This window comes from Budorcas taxicolor, chromosome 10 (genome assembly GCF_023091745.1).
Source record: "Budorcas taxicolor isolate Tak-1 chromosome 10, Takin1.1, whole genome shotgun sequence".
NCBI classification, from domain to species: Eukaryota; Metazoa; Chordata; class Mammalia; order Artiodactyla; family Bovidae; genus Budorcas; species Budorcas taxicolor.
The window spans coordinates 22,935,372-22,957,031 of NC_068919.1; the positions used below are offsets into that span (position 1 = coordinate 22,935,372).

Here is a 21,660-nt window from a genome sequence, read left to right on the forward strand (position 1 = left end):
CTAGTGACTATTTTAAAACATTCACAGGTCTTAGGACTTCTGGGTGAATAGCAATCTTATACAAAACAACTAATGTACCTCTGTCTTTTTTTTTTTTTTTTAATGTTTTCCATGGCTCCACTTAGATTTTTCAATAAGTAAAATCACTTCAACATAAAATGACCTTAAAAAATCAGCCCACCTGAATTTCAGAGTCTATTCAGTGGTGTATATTTAAATGAAATTATAATTGGAATAAAATAATACAATTTTAAAATTTTATATTGAGTCTTATGTATTAAACTTTGAGGGCAATCAGGCTATTCAATCCTGTTACCTCTAAATGTAGAATTGTACTTATTAGGTCATCTGTCCTAGAGTCGTTCTCATGTCACATAATCTGTCTCATTGGCCCAGAGTATTCAGTCTCACTTGTCAGTTGCTCATTATTATTTCTCTTTATACAATAAAGTTAAGATAAACATGCCAGATCTTTCTCTGGTGTAATGCTATAATGCACTCCTACAAAACTTAATATTTACAGACTGTAGACATTTAGTACCTGTCAACACCAGAGAAGTTGGTGACTGAAGTTCTGTACACTGTTTCATGTTCATGTGGAATGTAGCTGTCAATCTTCCATTTGGTTTCATTTCTATAATAGATGAATTAATATAAAATAACCAAAGGCATATAGATAAGTAGAAAAAAAATACAGACAAGGTCTAAAATAGTGGCAGTTCATAGAATTTAAGATCAAAATAACTCATGAATGACTGAAGCAGGGAGGATAGTTTGTATTTATCTGAGACATCTACTCTTCTGTCCCATTTCACTTCTGAGTGCTGACAGGCAACAAATGCCCAGACTTGGAAGAAAAGTTATGACCAACCTAGATAGCATATTCAAAAGCAGAGACATTACTTTGCCAACTAAGTTCCGCCTAGTCAAGGCTATGGTTTTTCCAGTGGTCATGTATGGATGTGAAAGTTGGACTGTGAAGAAGGCTGAGCAATGAAGAATTGATGCTTTTGAACTGTGGTGTTGGAGAAGACTCTTGCGAGTCCCTTGGACTGCAAGGAGATCCAACCAGTCCATACTGAAGGAGATTAGCCCTGGGATTTCTTTGGAAGGACTGATGCTAAAGTTGAATCTCCAGTACTTTGATCACCTCATGCGAAGTGCTGACTCATTGGAAAAGACTCTGATGCTTGGAGGGATTGTGGGCAGGAGGAGAAGGGGACAACAGAGGATGAGATGGCTGGATGGCATCACTGACTCTATGGACGTGAGTCTGAGTGAACTCCGGGAGATGGTGATGGACAGGGAGGCCTGGCATGCTGTGATTCATGGGGTCGCAAAGAGTCAGACATGACTGAGCGACTGAACTGAACTGAACTGAAGCAGAGGAGATCATGAGTGACTACAGAAGCTTGCAAAACAACATGATATTATAAAATATAGATATATACTAATATAACAATTACATATATCAAGAAATTGATATTGATAAAATTTTATCAAAATACCATAAACTTATCATCAGTTTTTATATGCATTCTTTGGTTTTGATGCATTAGTCCATGAAATTTTATCACATGTTTTGGTTCTTGTACCACCACTAACATCATGACACAGAACTGTTTTGTCTCTTAAAGAAATCCCCTGTGCATATTCTCCCCATCCCTGCAGCTCTTTCTAACTCTGACTACTGATCTCTTTCTCATCTCTAATTTTGTTCTTTGAGAATGTTGTATAGGTAGAATCACTGTATGTATACAGTCATAATAATCCAATAAGTGTAATCATACACCATGTAGCCTCTGAGATTGACTATTTCTTCATTCACCATATATCCTGAGAGCCATCGAGGCTATTGTTTTTTAGTTGCTAAGTCATTTCCCACTCTTTTGCAACCTCACTAACTGTAGACTTCCAGGTTCCTCTGTCCTTGGTATTTTCCAGGGAGTGGGTTGCCATTTCCTTCTCCAGGGTATCTTCCCTACCCAGGGATCAAACCCCCGTCTCCTGCATTGCAGGCAGATTCTTATCACTGAGCCACTTCGGAAGCCCCATCTAAGCTATTGCATGTATCATTAGTCTGTTTCTTTTAATCACTACAGACTGTCACCAACTTATGATGTCTTGACTTTGGATTTTTGACTTTACAGTGGTAAGAAAGTGATACACATTCAGTAAAAACCACACTTTGCATTTTTAAATTTGATCTTTTCCCATGCTAGGAACATTTGCTATATATTCTTTGGTGATATGGGCAGCAGCAATAAGCTGAGCTCCTGGCCAGCCCTGAGATCATGAGGGTAAAAAACTGACACACTTACCTTCCTTCTGTAATCATACAACTATTCTATTTTTCACTTTCAGTACAGCACTCAATTAATTACATGAGATTTTCAACATTTTAGTATAAAATAGACATTGTGTTAGATGATTTCTCCCACCTAAAGAAAAAGTAAGTAGGCTAAAGTAAGTGTTGTGAAGTGAAGTCGCTAAGTCATGTCCAACTCTTTGCGACCCCATGGACTGTAGCCTACCAAGCTCCTATGTCCATGGGATTTTCCAGGCAATAGTACTGGAGTGGATTGCCATTTCCTTCTCCAGGGGATCTTCCCAAACCATTGAACCCTGGTCTCCCACATTGTAGACAGACACTTTACCGTCTGAGCCACCAGGGAATTAAAAAAGTAAGTGTTGAGCACATTTAATGTAGGCTGGGTTAGGTATATTAAATGCATTTTTGTTATTTTCAACTGAAAATGGTTTATTGAGACACAACTATACTACAAGTTGAAAAAATCTATAAATAATATGTCATTGTACAGATGTATTACAGTGGATTTATTTATCTATTCACCCAAAGAAGAACACTTGACTGGTTTCCAGCTTTTGGTCATCACAAATATAGCTGCTATGAATATTCATGTACAGATTTTTGTGTAAATATAAGTTTTTCATTCCTCAAGCATAAATACTCAGGAGTCTGATTGCAGAGTTGTAAGGTAAGTGAATATTTAAGTTTATGTGGAACTGCTGAACTTTTTACCAGAATGACGATTCACCCACCAGCAATATATGAATGCTCCAATTTCTCTGCATCTTTGCCAGAACTCGATATTGTCAGTATTTTTACTTTTAGTCTTTATGGTAGATGTGAAGTAGTATCTCTTTGTGCCTTAATTTGCATTTTCCTAAAGACTAATAATGTTGACCATCTTTTTTTCTCTTTATTTTTTAAATTATGAAAGTGTATATTAGACTTAGAAAACACAGCACAAAATACAGTTCCACTATATATTACAACTACTTTTTAAGTAAATAAATTAAATTTTTTGGTTGGAGTTTCAATAGCAAACCCTCAAAAATTAATAGAATGAATACACAGAAAAGTAGAAGGGTGCAGTAGACCAGAGAAGCACTATGAATCAACATAGTTAAGACTTATGCAATTTTCACACAGTAGCAGGATGCAAACTCTATTCTACGTCCCAGAGACTATAAACTAGGAGACATTGGCACATATCCAGGGACATAAAACAAGGTTCAAATTGTCATGGTCTAAAGATATTAAAATCCTACAGTCTGTTTTCTAATCACCATGGAATTATGTTATAAATCAGTATCAAAAGATATTTGAAAATAATCCACATATTTTCCAGTGCAATGTGACATTTACTAAGAGAGATATTTGATTTAGACTGACCATCTTTTTTTTTAAAAAAAATTTACTTTATTTTGCTTTACAATACTGTATTGGTTTTGCCATACATTGACATGAATCAGCCATGGATGTACATGAGTTCCCCATTCTGGAACCCCCCTCCCACCTCCCACCCCATATCATCTCTCTGGATCATCCCCATGCACCAGCCCCAAGCATCCTGTATCCTGTATTGAACATAGACTGGCGATTCATTTCTTACATGATAGTATATATGTTTCAATGCCATTCTCCCAAATCATCCCACCCTCTCCCTCTCCCGCAGAGTCCAAAAGTCCGTTCTAAACATCTGTGTCTCTTTTGCTGTCTCGCATACATGGTTATCATTATCATCTTTCTAAATTCCATATATATGTGATAGTATACTGTATTGGTGTTTTTCTTTCTGGCTTACTTCACTTTGTATAATAGGCTCCAGTTTCATCCACCTCATTAGAACTGATTCAAATGTATTCTTTTTAATGGCTGAGTAATACTCCATTGTGTATATGTATCACAGCTTTCTTGTCCATTCATCTGCTGATGGGCATCGCAGCACTGTTTATAACAGCCAGGACATAGACTGACCATCTTTTTATTTTTATTTTTTAAAATATAAATTTATTTATTTTAATTGGAGGTTAATTACTTTACAATATTGTATTGCTTTTTCCATACATCAACATGAATCCATCACAGGTATACATGTGTTCCCCATCTTTTTATATGCTTATTTCCTTACCACATAGCTCTCTGGTGAAGTATCTGTGTAAATCTATCATCCAGTTTTCAACAGGGTTGTTTTCTTCCTGCTGTCTAGAGAGTTCATTGTATTCTGAACACAATCTTTTGATGAAAATGTATTTCATTGTCATTTCTGCAGTTGATCATTTTCCTTCTCTTAACAGTGTCTGTCACAGGATAAACAGTGTCTTTCAAAGAGCAAATTTTTAATTTTGATGAAATCTAAGTTTGTTTATGGATCATGCTCTTGGTGTCATGTCAAAATTCTTTTGATCTAACCCTAGGTCATGAAGATATTCTCTTATGTTTTCCTAAAAGATTTGGTAATTTTACATCTTACACTTGGATGTATGGTTCATTTTGAGGATGTACCCAAATTTTTGTATAAGGGGTGATATTTGGCCAAGTTTTAATTATTTCCCAAGAATATACAATTGTCCCAACATCATTTGCTCATAATACTATGTTACCCCCATTGAATTTTCTTTGCACTTTGTCAAAAAAATAAATCTTCCCTACTTGTGTAAATCTACTTCTATACACTTACTCAATGACATAAACTTGTTAATTATATTCTTTTATTACCCTTTTAACATTATAGAACTTGTAGAATAATTTTCTTTTTAGTTACTTATCTGTATAATCTGTTTTTTTCTTTTTTCCCTTGATAAGTCTACCCAGAAATATTTCAATCTTATTGACCATTTTAGCAAAATTAACTTTGTATTTCATGGCTGCCCCTATAGCTTTCTTTGTATTTCACCAATGCAACATTTTATTATTTACTTCTTTCAGTTTTATGTTGGGTTTAGTTTGCTTTTCTATCATCTTTCACTGAAAACCTAGATGATAATTTTTTAACCTTTTTTCTTTAGTTAAATAAGCATTTAAATAGATAAATTTCCTTTTATGTATAATTTTAGCTGCATCTCATACATATTTATATAATGTGCTCTCACAATATTTACTTTCAAAATATGTTCTAAAGTCATAGTAATTGTTTCTTTAACCTATGGTTATCTTTAAGTCAGTGCGTATATTCCAAATATTTGAGAGTTTCTACAGACATCTCTTTGTACTAGATATTCTGTGTCGTTTCCATTTTGGTTGCAGAATAAATTCTATATAACTTCAGTTTTCTTAAATATATTAAGATTTTTATGACCAAACAGATTGTGTGTGTGCGTGTGCATGTGTATTTCATCTACACAGCAGGGTGTGGCTGCAGCTCAGCTGCAGGTGCCTGGGGAGCGCCCGGCATTGCTGCACAGATGTAGGTGGCTGAGTCTCCAGGCTGGGAAGTTGTGATGTACAATGAGAGCTGTTTGGCACTCTTATTGAGGGAAACTGTGAAACTCCCATCTTCCATTTCATTCATAGCCGAACTACGGCTATCAAGAATGCAGGGCCTTTGCCCGGACATTGCCAGTACCACATGAAGTAGTCAAATGCGCTCTTCTCATAACTACAGTTCAGAATGGAAATCTCTCCTTCCTGGACTGTCAAAGATTGAGGGCTCTGTTTCACCTGCTCTTGGTCACTTTTTTCCTTCTGTTGTCCACTCACCCCTACTTAAAGAGATAAAAAGTCATTAGTTCCACAGACACCTATTTCCTTCTTAGAGTTTCTATCTGCATGAGCTTGTTTGTAATCCAGTTTTCTCGGTCCACTTAGTTGATGAGATATCCTAGATTTTCTCCTCCACTAGTCACAGCCTAGTTGAAGCCACAGAATCAAAAATGATGCTCCCAGTGTCTTGTCCATTGTTTCTGGCATCAGTGCTCAGTGGCAACTCAAGTTCCTCTTCTGCTCTTCTCAGCCAGCTAGAACTCTAAGTCCATATCTGCTTTAATTCTGTCCATAGGCCCCACCCTCTCCCACACTGGGTAGTATCTTTATTGGAGTGATTTCATTTAATTCCTTTCACTTTTTAACATTTTTTAGTTCAGCATGTATACTTAGTCACTCAGTCAGTCCAACTATTTGAGACTCCGTGGACTGGAGCCCGCCAGGCTCCTCTGCCCATGAGATTCCCCAGTGTTCCCCAAGAATACTGGAGTGGGTTACCATCTCCTCCTCCAGAGGATCTTGCCAACCCAGGGATCAAACCTATGTCTTCTGCATCTCCTTCACTGGTTGGCACATTCTTTACCACTGAGAAGCTGTGGTTAAATATTTATTTTAATTCTATCCTCTTATCAACTACTCTGCTAGTTCCCAGATAGAAGTTTCTAGTGTAGAAGGAGATACCTGTTGAGAAGGAAAGATAAAGACCAAAGTCCATAATCTGTAGGGCCAGAAAGTGTCTGTGGTTAAAACTGTCCTGATAAAGGTGAGTAACATTAAGCACTGCAAATGCCCTGTGGTGGCCTCACGGTGTGACTGTGGCTGGAAGAGGGGCCGAGCCCCGCGGAGGGTTTGTGTAGAGGCTGCAGGTGCCTGGGGAGCACTGTGCTGCACAGCACAGAAGTAAGTGCCCGAGTCTGTGGTCTGCGAAGAGGAAATGTGCAGTGAGCTGCGGCGTTCTTTAGGGACTGTTGTGGCATTTAATCTTCCATCTCGCTTTGTCCCTGAAGGAATGTAAAACAGGTGGATGATGCGGCCCCCAGAGTTCTGAAGATACCAGTTCACACTCTCTGAGGAAGTGGAAAAATTACACTGAAGCGTGTAGCTGGCTCCCTCCTGGAGACTCAGACCTCGGGGACTCTGCTCCACATCCACCCCTCGCACACCTGATGAGGAAAGAGAAACAGTCACTGGTGACGGTCACTGTAACTCCTACTAAACCCTGAAAGTGCCCTCCCCATCCCCATAGATGACGAGAAGGATAAAAAGTCTGCAGGACTTGTCAGCTCCTCTCCCTCCCTCAACAATAGAGCAGCGTCTCATTCCTTCAGATCCCCTGTGGGGCAGCCCCAACTCACAGCAAACCTGGGCAAACAAAAGCCCCAGCACAGCGCCTGCGAGCCTCTCCATGATGCTTCCTCTTCTTGCTGGGACATTTTCACTGTAAGACACTAAACTAAACCCCGAGGGAGTGAGTGTCGTAAGTCGCTCCTGCCCCTGCGGCCAATCAGCTCACCCAGCAAATCCTGCTCCGGGGACACGGACAGGACGGCCCACCTCCACCGCAACCCACTCAGAACGTGCTGGCCAGGGGGAGAGTGGGAAATAGAAAGATCATTATTTTATGGTCTGAGGGACATTTTCTGAGAACATTTAGGAGAAGGCAGGCCCTGATTAGGAATTTGGGAAAATTTTAGGGAAAAGAAAGCAAAAATTAATTACACAGCCCCATCTTGCTCTCACAGGGCATGGATGCAGTAGGTTCTTCCCTAATTAAACACTTTTTCCCAGAAGAGCTGAGGATGCAGCTTTTGCTTCTCTTATGCACTTCCTTGTGGTTCTGAAGGGTGCTCATGAATCAGCATGACCAGAAGTTGTTTCTGTTGGCTGAAACACTTTGCTGTATTAAACAGTATTATTTTTTAAATTTAATTTATTTCTAATTGGAGGATAATTGCTTTACATTATTGTGTTGGCTTTTGCCATATAATGATGTGAATCACCCAGAAGTATACATACGTCCCCTCCTTTTGAGTCTTCCCCCCACTCCTCTAGGTTGTCACAGAGCTCCGTATTGAGCTCCCTGCATCATACAGCAACTTCCCACTAGCTATCTATTTTACATACGGTAAAGCATATGTTTCAATGCTACTCTCTCAATTTTTCCCACTCTCTCCCTCCCCTACTGCGTCCAAAGTCTGTTCTCTATGTCTGTGTCTTGCCGCACAAATAGGGTCCATCCCCAGATGAACAGATAAAGAAGTTGTCATACTTATATATAATGGAATATTTCTCAGCTGTAAAAAAAAACACATTTGAGACAGTTCTAGTGAGGTGGATGAGCCTAGAGTCTGTTAAACAGAATGATGAAAGTCAGAAAGAGAAAAAAAATGTGTATATTAATGCATATATATTTATTCTATAAAAATGGTACTGATGACTTTAAAAGTTATATACATTTATTTTAGACTCAGCCTGCATTGAGAGCAATATTAGTTATCTTAACCACCAGCTGGACATTGAAAACTGAATTGTAATAGTTTTATTTTTATTAAAGTGAAAGTGAATAAATAATTTTTAAATTTCTATTGTAAACACATTTTTAAACTGTTGATTACTAGTTTTGTATTATGCTTTTTAATTTTAGTAGGATACTTTAGAGAAAAATAAGTGCTTTTGAAACCAGATGAAGATAATTTTAGTTTGTGCTCTTATCTCAGACTCTGTAAATAATATTGATTCTCTGTCAGTAGATTTGGGGGTAAAAGGGATGGAAGATGAAGACCTGAATATTTTCACTGCAGTGAAAGGGAAGTGATCTGCAGACACTAACGTTCAGATGGACAGTTCAAGGATGGTTCAGTAGTAGCAGCACATAGGCCTAGTTGCTCCAAGGCATGTGGGATCTTAGTTCTCCAACCAGGGACCAAACCTGGGTCCCTTGCATTAGCAGGCACATTCTTTACCACTGAGCCACCAGGGTAAGCCCCACATGCTGTTGCATGCTAAGTCGCTTCAGTCATGTCCGATTCTTTGCAGCTCTAAAGACCGTACTCTGCCAGGCTCCTCTGTCCATGGGGTTCTCCAGGGAAGAATAGTGGAGTGGGTTGCCATGCCCTCCTCCAAGGGATCTTCCTGAACCAAGGATTGAACCCGGGTCTCTTGCAGCTCCTGCACTGCAGGTGGATTCTTTACTGCCAAGCCATGGGGGAACCCCCATGTGCTGCTTCGGGATTATCAAATTGATGAAAACTCCTTATAGAGGCAGAGTTTCCAGACCTGCCTAGAAAGAGAAAAATTATTAGTCACTTAATTTTTGTTTCTTTCAAAAAACTTCATGGGAAATATGAATGTTCTAGACTAGCAACAATAACATTTTAGGTCTTTCTCAGAGAGAGTAATTTGTTTCTGGTAAGTGGAAAAGCTATAACACATCAGAGTCTAGACTTGGCCTTGGATCCAAATGAAAGAAGCCTTTGGTACAAGGAGAATTATGTGTATGTTTCCCATTTCTTATGTGGGATTAGCACACTGACACCAACATTTTATTGACATGAGAAACAGTCATAAAAATTATTAACAGGTCTTACTTTATTGCTGTGTTAAAATTATGATTCTGACGTTCCTCAAAGTTCTTCTCAGATTCTTCAGTAAACTGGGTTCTTATTCCTTGCCCTCTTTTTCTTCTGTTTTTAACCATCTTCTTCCCTTTCCTTTCCCTTCATTTTCCCCATCTCTTACTGTTCTCTGACTCTCCTTCTAGAAGAGTCTAAATTTGCTCTAGTGACTGCTCTCCCCACTCCGCCCCCCATCTTCCCACCAGAGATACTGCACAGGTGCAGCCCTGTCTGTCCCAGTGTGCCTCTCTCAGGACGCAGTAGTACACAGCGGCGTCTCTCAGGGTGACCTGGGGCAGGACCAAGGTGCTGGACTTTCTGTCTGAAGCTATGTGCAGAGAGGCCATGCTGCTGTTCACTGTGTCTCGAAAGCCATGAATGACATACTGTGGGCTCTGATTGGGATTTTGCCGATACCAATGTATATAGTCATTTCCACCAATGGTAGAGTGGTTACAAGGCAGGTTTACATCCTCTCCTTCAGCACAATCCATGGAGCTGGGTTGGGTGGTCTTAGCATTAATCACAGTCCCTAAAGGATGAAGAAAATAAAATTATCCCCTGACAACAAATCAGTGTAATTCTATGGATCAGGAGCATAACACTCCCCAAACTGTCTGGACCTATCCCCTACTCCAGTGTTTTTATCTATGTCCTCAGAAATATTATTGATGCTTATTATATAGGGACCAAAGACAGATGGCAAGAATCTGAGACTCTATAGGCTTTATCCTGGGGTCCTTGGCTCAATAACCCCAGAGAGTTCTTCCAACCTGCTTACTGCTAAGGTCTCTTCTGGATCATGGCTATGAATTAACCTGTCATATGGAAGTTTGTGCTCCCTAGCAAATGCATAGAGCTGTTCTCAATTCCATTGCTACAATGCTGACTAAAACACAGGGAGAGGAGCAGAGAGCAAATGACCCTTCACGGTTCCTTGGCTTCAAAGTCATCCCTTGTAGACACAGAACACTTACCCAAGGTCAGAAAAACAGTTACTCCGATCACCAGCCTCATACTTCAAGGACAAACCAGGACTGTGGGCTCAGAGTTCAGACTTGTCTCTGCTCCTGGGCTTGTTTCCAGAGAAGAGAAGCAACTGCTGCGGTTAGAGACTTACAACCAGTGCAGGTGTCCGTTGCAGTCTGTTGTTGCCAGGATTTGTCAGCCAATGATCAAGCAGTTCCTTGTTTAGGTTTTCCTGCCCTGTTTTAGTCATGTCCCCCAAAGAAGGAGAGGCATCCCCAACTCATAGGGTGTGTGCTGCCATCCTCTGTGGAGTTTAAAGTCTGACTCTGGAAAAGGAACACCAGTCACAGTTGTGTGTCTATCCAGAACCATTGTTCTATCATTTCTTCTTCAAAGACATTTTCTGATGTTCCATGAAGCTTGTGGAAAACATTGTTTAATCGCAGAAAACTGTACTGAGCTGTGCGTTGTAAAGAGATAAAAATTCCCATCCATGTTCTAGCAGATGTATGTGAGATTTCAAAGTAGGCTGTGATTGCTCTGAGGGACAAGAAATATTAATAACATTGGGACAGAAAGCTAAACGTCTTGAGCTCGGACATTAGAGCTCAGCGTCCTGAAAAGGTCCTTGGAATCATGCATCTATCTCCATCTAGGAAGACATTTCTCAATGCATCGGTTCTTCATATAGTAACTGATGACACGGATGGTATTCTCCTCATCCTCCTTGAACAATGGTCCTTAATCCTTATGCCCTCTGTGCCCGTGTTTGTAGGTGCTCTGCACCAAAGATGCTGAGACAGAGACACTAAGGATGCTGAGACAGAGAGAAAAGACAGAAGGGAAAGCAAACTATCTGGGGAGGACAAGAGTGGAGCTGGGTGATCCTGGCAGAAAAAGAGGAGTGAAGAGAAAAGAGCGTAAGGAACCGGGAAGGGAAGAGTTAACCGGGGTGGGAAGTGGGAAAGCAGTGTTTAGGGAGCTACATGGAAGAGGTTAAGGCTATAAGGCTATGATTCCCTGAATCCTTGACCACACGCACTCAACAAAGGATTATGAAATCAAGTTGTCTAAAGATGATGAAAATCTTTTTTTTTTTTTTTTTTTTTTTTACTTTTCTGTGGAACATTGATGGAAAGCATAAACTTCCTTTCCTTGATAGCCAGAAAAGACCGCTGTTTCCAAATGACGCAGCCCCCTCTAGTGACTAAATAAATGAACTGCAGAGCTAAACTCCCACCGGATGCCAACCTTTTGAAATGTTTCTCAGACTGAAAGGGGAATATCCCTGGTGTTTCAGTCGGTAAAGAATCCATGTGTAGTGTAGGCAATGGGGGTTCGATCCCTGGATCAAGAATAGCCTCCTGAAAAGGAAATGGCTACCCACTCCAGTTTTTCCGATGAACCAGTGGATGTTGGCAGTTTGATCTCTGGTTCCTCTGCCTTTTCTAAAACCAGCTTGAACATCTGGAAGTTCACGGTTCACGTATTGCTGAAACCTGGCTTGGGGAATTTTGAGCATTACTTTACTAGCATGTGAGATGAGTGCAATTGTGTGGTAGTTTGAGCATTCTTTGCATTGCTTTTCTTTGATATTGGAATAAAAACTGACCTTTTCCAGTCCTGCGGCCACTGCAGAGTCTTCCAAATTTGCTGGCATATTGAGTGCAGCACTTTCACAGCATCATCTTTCAGGATTTGAAACAGCTCAACTGGAATTCCATCACCTCCACTAGCTTTGTCCGTAGTGATGCTTTCTAAGGCCCACTTGACTTCACATTCCAGGATGTCTGGCTCTAGGTGAGCGTGAGTGATCACATCTTCGTGATTATCCGGGTCATGAAGATCTTTTTAATACAGTTCTTCTGTGTATTCTTACCACCTCTTAATATCTTCTACTTCTGTTTGGTCCATACCATTTCTGTCCTTTATTGTGCCCATCTTTGCATGAAATATTCCCTTGGTATCTCTAATTTTCTTGAAGAGATCTCTAGTCTTTCCAATTTTATTGTTTTCCTCTATTTCTTTGTACTGATCACTGAGGAAGGCTTTCTTATCTCTCCTTGCTATTCTTTGGAACTCTGCATTCAGATGCTTATATCTTTCCTTTTCTCCTGTGCCTTTCACCTCTGTTCTTTTCACAGCTTTTTGTAAGGCCTCCTCAGACAACCATTTTGGTTTTTTGCATTTTTCTTGGGGATGGTCTTGATTCCTGTCTCCTGTACAATGTAACAAACCTCCGTCCATAGTTCATCAGGTACTCTGTCTATCAGATCTAGCCCCTTAAATCTATTTCTCACTTCCATTGTATAGTCATAAGGGATTTGATTTAGGTCATCAAAAAGCAAGAGAGTTCCAGAAAAACATTCATTTCTGCTTTATTGACTATGCCAAAGCCTTTGACTGTGTGGATCACAATAAACTGTGGAAAATTCTGAAAGAGATGGGAATACAAGACCACCTGACTTGCCTCTTGAGAAACCTGTATGCAGCTCAGGAAGCAACAGTTAGAAGTGGACATGGAACAACAGACTGGTTCCAAATAGGAAAAGGAGTACGTCAAGGCTGCATATTGTCACCCAGCTTATTTATTGTATATCCAGAATACATCATAAGAAATGCTGGGCTGGAAGAAGCACAAGCTGGAATCAAGATTGCCAGGAGAAATATCAACAACCTCACATATGCAGATGACACCACCCTTATGGCAGAAAGTAAAGAAGAATGAAAGAGCCTCTTGATGAAAGTGAAAAAGGGGAGTGACAAAGTTGGCTTAAAGCTCAACGTTCAGAAAACGAAGATCATGGCATCCGGGCCCATCACTTCATGGCAAATAGATGGGGAAACAGTCGAAACAGTGGCTGACTCTATTTTTCTAGGCTCCAAAATCAGATGGTGATTGTAGCCATGAAATTAAAGGACACTTACTCCTTAGAAGGAAAATTATGACCAGCCTAGACAGCATATTAAAAACCAGAAATATTACTTTGCCAATAAAGGTCCATCTAGTCAAGGCTATGGTTTTTCCAGTGGTCATGTATGGATGTGAGAGTTGGACTATAAAGAAAGCTGAGTGCCAAAGAATTGATGCTTCTGAACTGTGGTATTGGAGAAGACTCTTGAGAGTCCCTTGGACTGCAAGGAGTTCCAACCAGCCCATCCTAAAGGAAATCAGTCCTGGTTGTTCTTTGGAAGGACTGATTTTGAAGCTGAAACTCTAATACTTTGGCCACCTGATGCAAAAAGCTGACTCATTTGAAAAGACCCTGATGCTGGGAAAGATTGAGGGAAGGAGGAGAAGGGGACAACAGAGGATGAGATGGCTGAATGGCATCACCAACTCGATGGACATGGGTTTGGGTGGACTCTGGTAGTTGGTGATGGACAGGGAGGCCTGGCGTGCTGCAGTTCATGGGGTTGCAAAGAGTCGGACACAGCTGAGCAACTGAACTGAGCTGAACTGAACCCACTCCAGTATCCTGCCTGGGTAAATCCATGCACAGAAGAGTCTGGTGGGCTACAGTCCATGGTGTCCCAAGAGTTGGATTCGACTGAGATACACTCATCTTAGTTGCATGAGCTCTGTATTCATCTGTGTTTTCTTAGTTCTATACCACTCCACAAATTGTTTTCATCGTTTCTGGCTCCTTTCTTTGTCACACACCCTCAGTTGTTGACTTCTTTGTAGTTTTCCTTTTGTCTTTTATCTTCCCATATTTAAAGTTTATTCAGTGTTTATAAAGAGAGGTTGGTACACATAAAGCACTCAAGAGTTATCTGTTTTCTGAATGAGTAGATGAGTTGTTATTCATGAACTTAGTGAAAGAAGTTATACTGAACAACTCTTGAAATTATTCCGAAAGCAATCTTTCAATGCTATGGCAGTCAAGTTAAGAAAAAGACTCCAGCAGGATAAATAGAGGGTTATATTTGTGGACAAAATTCAAGAACAGATAACAAACATTACAAGTCTAGGATGGAGGAAAATTAAACTGATGATATGGGAATAAATATTATTATATATTTATAATTAATAAATAATATTATTATATGGGAATAAATATTATTCCCATATAAATATTTAACAAATATTCATAAATATTCTTTGGTAGTTGTTGTGTGGTGGATCACACACACACAAGTCAACACCTACTACTACTGAAAATAGAAGAACTAAAATAAACTAATTTAAGCTATATAGGAATATATTATTTTACTATATTAGCAAAATGTAGGAAAAAAAATCATTTTTGTTTCTTGGTTTCTTTGACTTTATTGTTTAGAAGACTGTACTAAACATTTCAAAGTGACATTTTAAATAATAACGAAAACCGAAAAAAAAAGGAAACCAAAATATGGAGAATCTAAAAATAAGTTTTTTAGCCTATTGGCTCTTTTCAGAATTTTTAATTTTAGAAGATTATATCTTGACCATATGAGGTGAAGTGATCTTTCTTTGCTTGATGAAAACCAAAATAATGTACTTAATTTACTTTTAAAAAATCAAGAGACTTTGATGAAAGGCTAACGTCTCTGCATGACGAATACTCCCGACAATCCAAAAATAAAAGAGAAATTCCCAAATCTAATAAAGGGTATCAGTGAAAATATCAAAGTCAATATTACTCCCTGCAGGATCACAAACAAGACAGGTACTTCTATTTACTACTTCTATTCACTGTCCTAATGAAGGACCTGGGATCAAACCGAGGAAGGAAATAAGATATGTTAAATTTGAAAAGGAGAAGCAGAACTATTTTAATTTACAGATCGTAAGTTTATACATGTAGAAAATACAAAGTACCTCTGAACAAGCTGTTTAAGAGCTGGAACCTATTAGTGCACTGAAACAGTCACCAAACACAAAAATCAATTTTATTTCTAGATTCTAGCAAAAGCATTAGAAAATGCAATTAAAATGTCATTTATCGAATGCTTGGGAACTAATAAGGCATGCAAGACCTTTTCTTGATTCCTCTCCAGTAACTCTAAAATAGCTTTGATTTGAGAGATAAAAATCACATAGGAGATGAGAAATGTCCTCACTTCTGAGGTCTGGGGTAACTAACATAAATCATGGCCTGGTACTCAGTGGTGACCAGTCCTTGCCGCCTACAGACACTAATGTCATGAAAGACCACTTCCTAAGGCTGCTCAATGAAATAATGTTTTCAAAATCCCAAACAAGAGATTGGTACCACCTGTTTGGCTGTTCAACTAAATCTGTTCTCATATTGACAGGTATCCTAGCTCTGTTCTGGCTATTTCAGAACAGAAATAATTTCTGGCAGAATTAATTCCCTGTATCCACATTTTTCTTAACCCCATTAGTCATAGCTCTGGATTTGATGCTGGGCATTTAGGCCAATTAAGATAAAAAAGCTTTATGAAATAAAAGATAAAATTGTTATAAGCAGCCTTGCTTTCCAGGTGGCTCAGTGGTAGTAGAGTCTGCCTGCCAACCAGGTGGACTATTTTTATTTACACATCATACGTTTGTACCTGTAGAAAATCCCCCTGCATTGGGAAGATCCCCTAGAGAAGGGAGGGCCAAGCCACGCCAGTGTTCTTGCCTGGGAAATCCCATGGACGGGGGAGCCTGGCGGGCTACAGTCCACGGGGTCGCGAAGCGCTGGACACGACAGAGACTAAACAGCAGCAGCGATGCAGCCTCTACAACAGCCTCAACACTAACGACGGAAATGGGAGAGGACCTAGGTTACTGAAAGAAACCAGAGAGGACAAATAAAGAGGCTGCGGACCCAAAGACTCCGTATGCTGAGATGTCAATTGTCCTAAATGAATTCACAAATTCAACACAATCCCAATCAAATTACCTCAACCTCTTGTGATAGAAGCTATTCTATACCTTACGTGGACGTGCAAAGACCTAGAATAAGCCTTGAATAAGACAAAGAAAACAAGACTTGCATTTCCAGATTTCAAAATGTGTATGAAGCCCCAGTAATTAAGATAGAATGGTCTATTGGTATGAGGATAAAATAAAGAATTCAATAAACAGAATCAAGTCCAAAAAGAGGTCGTAATACATGTGCCATCAATTTTTTTTCTCTCTAAAAGTGCCTATGCAGCTCCACTGGGGGAAAGTTGGTCTTTCTAGGATAATAGCTAGAATAATTGGCTATTTGTATTTTTTGGAAGTAGCAGTGCTTTGTAGCTTTCTGTGTATAAGTTCTGTACATGTTTTCTTAGATTTATGCCTAAGGATTTAGGGTCTTTCTTGAGCCATTATAAATAGTATTATATTTTTAATTTAGGTATCCACATGTTTACTGATAGTATATAAAAATGCATTTTACTTTGTGTGTTTACCTTATATATCCTGAGACTTTCTGAACCCACTTACTAGTTGTAGGAGTTTTGAAGGGTATATTCTTTGGGATTTTCTACATAGATATAAAATAGTGGAAATTTGACTGCCTTTCTGGCTTAAAAGATTGTTTATATATTTATTTGCTTTACTGCACTGGCTACAACGTCCAGCACTGTGCTGAAGGAGAGTGATTGAAGTGGATATTCTCCCTTTGTTCCCTTCCTTAGGAACAGACAATCTGTGGGTTCCAGTTGTCCTCACAGTTCAAGTATGACTTTGTTTGTCACAGTGTGTCCATGCTTTTGTCCCCATCAGACTTTCCTTTACAAATGTTACCCTCAGTTCAGTTTTGTTCAGTTCAGTTGCTCAGCTGTGTCCGACTCTTTGCAACCCCATGAACTACAGTATGCCAGGCTTCCCTGTCCATCACCAACTCCCAGAGCTTACTCAAACTCATGTCCATTGAGTCAGTGATGCCATCCAACCATCTCATCCTCTGTCATCCCCTTCCCCTTCCACCTTCAATCTTTCCAGTTTCAGGGTCTTTTCCAATGAGTCAGTTCTTCGTACCTTGTGGCCAAATTATTGGAATTTCAGCTTCAGCATCAGTCCTTCCAATGAATATTCAGGACTGATTTCCTTTAGGATGAACTGGTTGAATCTCCTTGCAGTCCAAGGGACTCTCAAGAGTCTATCCAACACCACAGTTCAAAAGCATCAATGTTACTCTAAGCTGACTTAAAGCGAATTCAGGCTCAACACCAGATATAAAGATAACAGCTTTGTACAGACTCGTCCACCAGCTCTAGCCATTGCCTGAGTTCTAATCCCTAGAACTAATCTCTTATTCTACATCACTCATGGTTCTGCTTTTCTGATTGCACCCTGACGCAAAGTCTAAGAGGAAACGATAAAGGAAATAGTTTTGATGGTGATTCCACACAACTAGACCCAGTTTTGTGATGAAGTAAAACTGCCAGTTTAAAATATTATGGGGCAAGTTTTCAAATTTAGACAACTTTACACATGTTCTGTACAGTTGATTTAAAGTCAAAAATTCAAGTGGAGAATATAGTAGTAGAAAATTACTCTGGACACCTGTTTCCAAATAACGTAGAAAGTGCCTTTAACTGGAACTAAATCTTCTGATCCAGACCACAACTTAAATAACCACAGGACTATCATTTCTTGTCTGGGTTCTGTGGGTGTGGATTTAAACTGGGGTCCTGCAGCAGGGGGGCTCTCTCTTACTAAGCTCCGGGGTTTTTGTACAGCTTTTCCTATTGCTTCAAGCACTGTGTGTCACGGAGAGCACAGAAGTACTTTGCAGAGTCTTCCAGTTGTAAGGCTGAAATGGTGAGGCTGATGGATTTATCTGCTTTCTTAAAGTTTACAGAGTAGCGGTCTTCCCTTGCATTTATCACTTCTGAACCCTGATGAATAATGTAAGTCATCTGTCCACTGGGAAGTTGCTTGTACCAATAAAGGTAGTAAGCGCTCCAACTTGTTTCATACCGACAATTCAGGGTGACTGACTGCCCCACTTGGCTGGATACATCTGACTGGTCTTGAGTAACTTTCTGGGCCACACAAGATCCTGTGGGAAAAAAAATCAGAAAACAAAGATGATACAATGAATAAAATAGTGTAGGAGTGATTTAGGATCCAAAGACAAAAAATTGATATCCTAAGACGCTTGCTTTTCCCCAACCCTCCTTTCCTCCCCAAGTCCCTGTGAAGCTCCACGTGCCTGTGTGCAGTCCTTTCGCCCTGAACACGCGCACCCATGCTTGCAAGCATCCCTACCAGAGAAGGTGAAGGCCAGGAGCACCCAGAGCAGACTGGAGAGCTGCATGAGGCACGGATTTTCCTGAACAGATGTGCTCAGTTCTGCCTCAAGCTGAGAGTTCAGTGTCTTTGAGTGCCCGGCAGCACATATAACACTACCCAGTACCCGTGTGACTCCCTGGAACAGGAAGTGGGGGCTGTCATGTTCATAGACCACGTGGTCTGTGCATGCATGGGAAAAAGTCTGGCTCACCACAGGCCTTTACTCTGTCTCCTTGTCTTTCCCTGGTCATTAAGTTAGGCAGATCCTGAAAGAAGGCATGAAAAAAGCAACCAGTATTAAAATTTGAATAGAGGAGAACTGAATATTAGACAAGTTGACATACATTGATAATTATTCAGCAAAATAGTTTTGCCATCCTGTTTCAGATATAATTTACTAAAGCCTATGAAACTTTCTGTAATCTGCTAACAGGTCGTTCATTTAGCCTATTCTTACTTTTCTCCATCCAGAATGTAATGACTCTTTTAAAAAACTTGCAGATCTTAGGCTTCTTGGTAAATGGAAATTTTATTCAAAATCATTAATGTATCTCTGTCTTTGTATTGAGTTTTGTGACTCTATTTAGGTTTCTCAATAAATAAAATTACTTCACCACGAAATGATCAAAAAAAGAAAATATCAGTCCATCTGACTTACAGAGTCTATTCAGTTTTAAATTTTGAATGAAATTATACAGGAATAAAATATTCTTTTGAAATTTGAAATTGAGTCTTATTTATTAGACTTTGAGGAAGATCAGGATATTCAGTCCTGTCCCCTCCACAACTAGAATTGCATTTATTAGACTGTGAGTCCTGGAATTGTCCTGATGTCACATTTTCTATGTCATTAGTCCAGTGTTCAGTCTCACTTGTTAGTGACTCATTATTTTTCTCTTTGTAAAATAAATTCAAAACAAGTATGCCAGATCTTTCTGTGACATAATGCTGTAATGTTCTCCTACGAAACCTGGTATCTACAGGCTTTAGACACCTTTTCGTTGTTGTTCACTCACTGAGTCGTGTCCAAACTTTGTGACCCCATGGACTGCAGCACCCCAGGCTGCACTGTGCTTCAGTATCTCCCAAAGTTGCTCTAATTCATGTCCACTGAGTCAATGATGCTGTCTATCCACCTCATCCTCTGCTGCTCCTTTCTCCTTTTGCCTTCAATCTTTCCCAGCATCAGAGTTTTTCCAAAGAGTTGGCTCTTCACATCAGGTGGCCAAAGTATTGGAGCTTCAGCTTCAGCATCAGTCCTCCAGTGAATATTCACGGTTGATTCTATTAGGACTGACTGGTTTGTCCTCCTTGCAGCCCAAGGGACTCTCAAGAGCTTTCTCCAGCCCCACAATTCAAAAGCATCAATTCTTCAGCATTCAGCCTTATTTGTGGTCCAGCTCTCACACCACACATGACAACTAGAAAAACTATAGCTTTGATTATACAGACCTTTGTCGGCAAAGTGATGTGTCTGCTTTTTAATATGCCATCTTAAGCTTCTTGGGAGCACAAATGTTTAAGAACCCGCCTGCAAATGCAGGAGACATAAGAGATGTGGATTCGATCCCTGGGTCAGGAAGCTCTCCTGGAGGAGGGCATGGCAACCCACTCCAGTATTCTTGCCTGGAAAATCTCATGGACAGAGGAGCCTGGAGGGCTACGGTTCATAGGGATGCAGAGCTGGACATGACTGAAGCGACTTAGCCCACCTCCAGGTTTGTCATATCTTTTCTTCCAAGGAGCAAGCATCTTTCAATTTCATGGCTTCAGTCACCATCCTAGGGATTTTGGAGCCCAAGAAAGTAACATCTGTCATTGCTTCTACTTTTCCCCTTCTATTTGCCATGAAGTGATGGGACCAGATGCCATGATGTCAGATTCCTGAATGTTGAGTTTCAGGCCAGTTTTTTCACTCTCCTCTTTCACACTCATCAAGAGGCCCTTTAGTTCCTCTTCACTTTCTCCCATAAGAGTGGTATCATCTGCATATCCAAGGTTTTTGAGATTTCTCCCAGCAATCTTGATTCCAGCTTGTGATTCATCCAGCCCAGCATTTTGCATGTTACACTCCGCATATAAGTTAAATAAGAGGACTGGCAATACAGCCTTGACGTACTGCTTTCCCAATTTGGAACCAGTCAGTTGTTCCACGTCCGGTTCTAACTGTTGCGCTTTGACCTGCATACAGGTTTCTCAGGAAACAAGTAAGGTGGGCTGGTATTTTCATCTCCTTAAGAATTTTCCAGTTTGTTGTTTTACACACAAAGTTTTTAGTGTAGTCAATGAAACAGAAGTAGATGCTTTTCTGGAATTCCTTTGCTTTCTGCATGATCCCATGGATGTTGGCAATTTGATCTCTGGTTCCTCTGCCTCTCTGAAACCCAGTTTGTATATCTGGAATTTCTTGGTTCACGTACTGCTGAAGGCTAGTTGAAGGATTTTAAGCATAATCTTTCTAGCATGTGAAATGAGCACAATTGCATAATAATTTGAACAATCTTTGGTATTGCCCTTCTTGGGACTGGAATGAATACTGACCTTTTCCAATCCTGTTCAAACACTTAGTATATGTTAATACCACAGAACTTAATGATTGAAGCTTTGTATACTATACATGATCGTGAAGTATGTATCTCTCAATCTTCCACTTGGTTTCATCATTTTCATAGATGAATTCATTTAAAAGAACCAAAAGCAAACAAACAAGTAGATAAAGAAGTATAGAAGTACAGTCTCTGTACAGTATTGTAAAGTAAAATAAAGTAAAATTTAAAAAATAGTAAATTTAAAAAAAGAAGTACAGTCTCCAAAACAGTGCCAGTTCTTAGAATTTAAGTCAAAAAGAACTCATTAATGAGTGGTACAGGGAGGAGAGTTTATATGAGGTTGAACCATCTATT

The 21,660-nt window shown here is 39.7% G+C and overlaps 1 gene segment (V, D, J or C); it reads right to left on the reverse strand.

Moving 5' to 3' along the window:
- Window positions 1-18,207: 18,207 nt before the first annotated feature.
- On the reverse strand, window positions 18,208-18,782 carry LOC128054672 (T cell receptor delta variable 1-like). The segment is given in 2 exon segments: window positions 18,208-18,524; window positions 18,734-18,782. Coding segments are annotated over 2 exon segments (366 nt in total).
- Window positions 18,783-21,660: the final 2,878 nt, after the last annotated feature.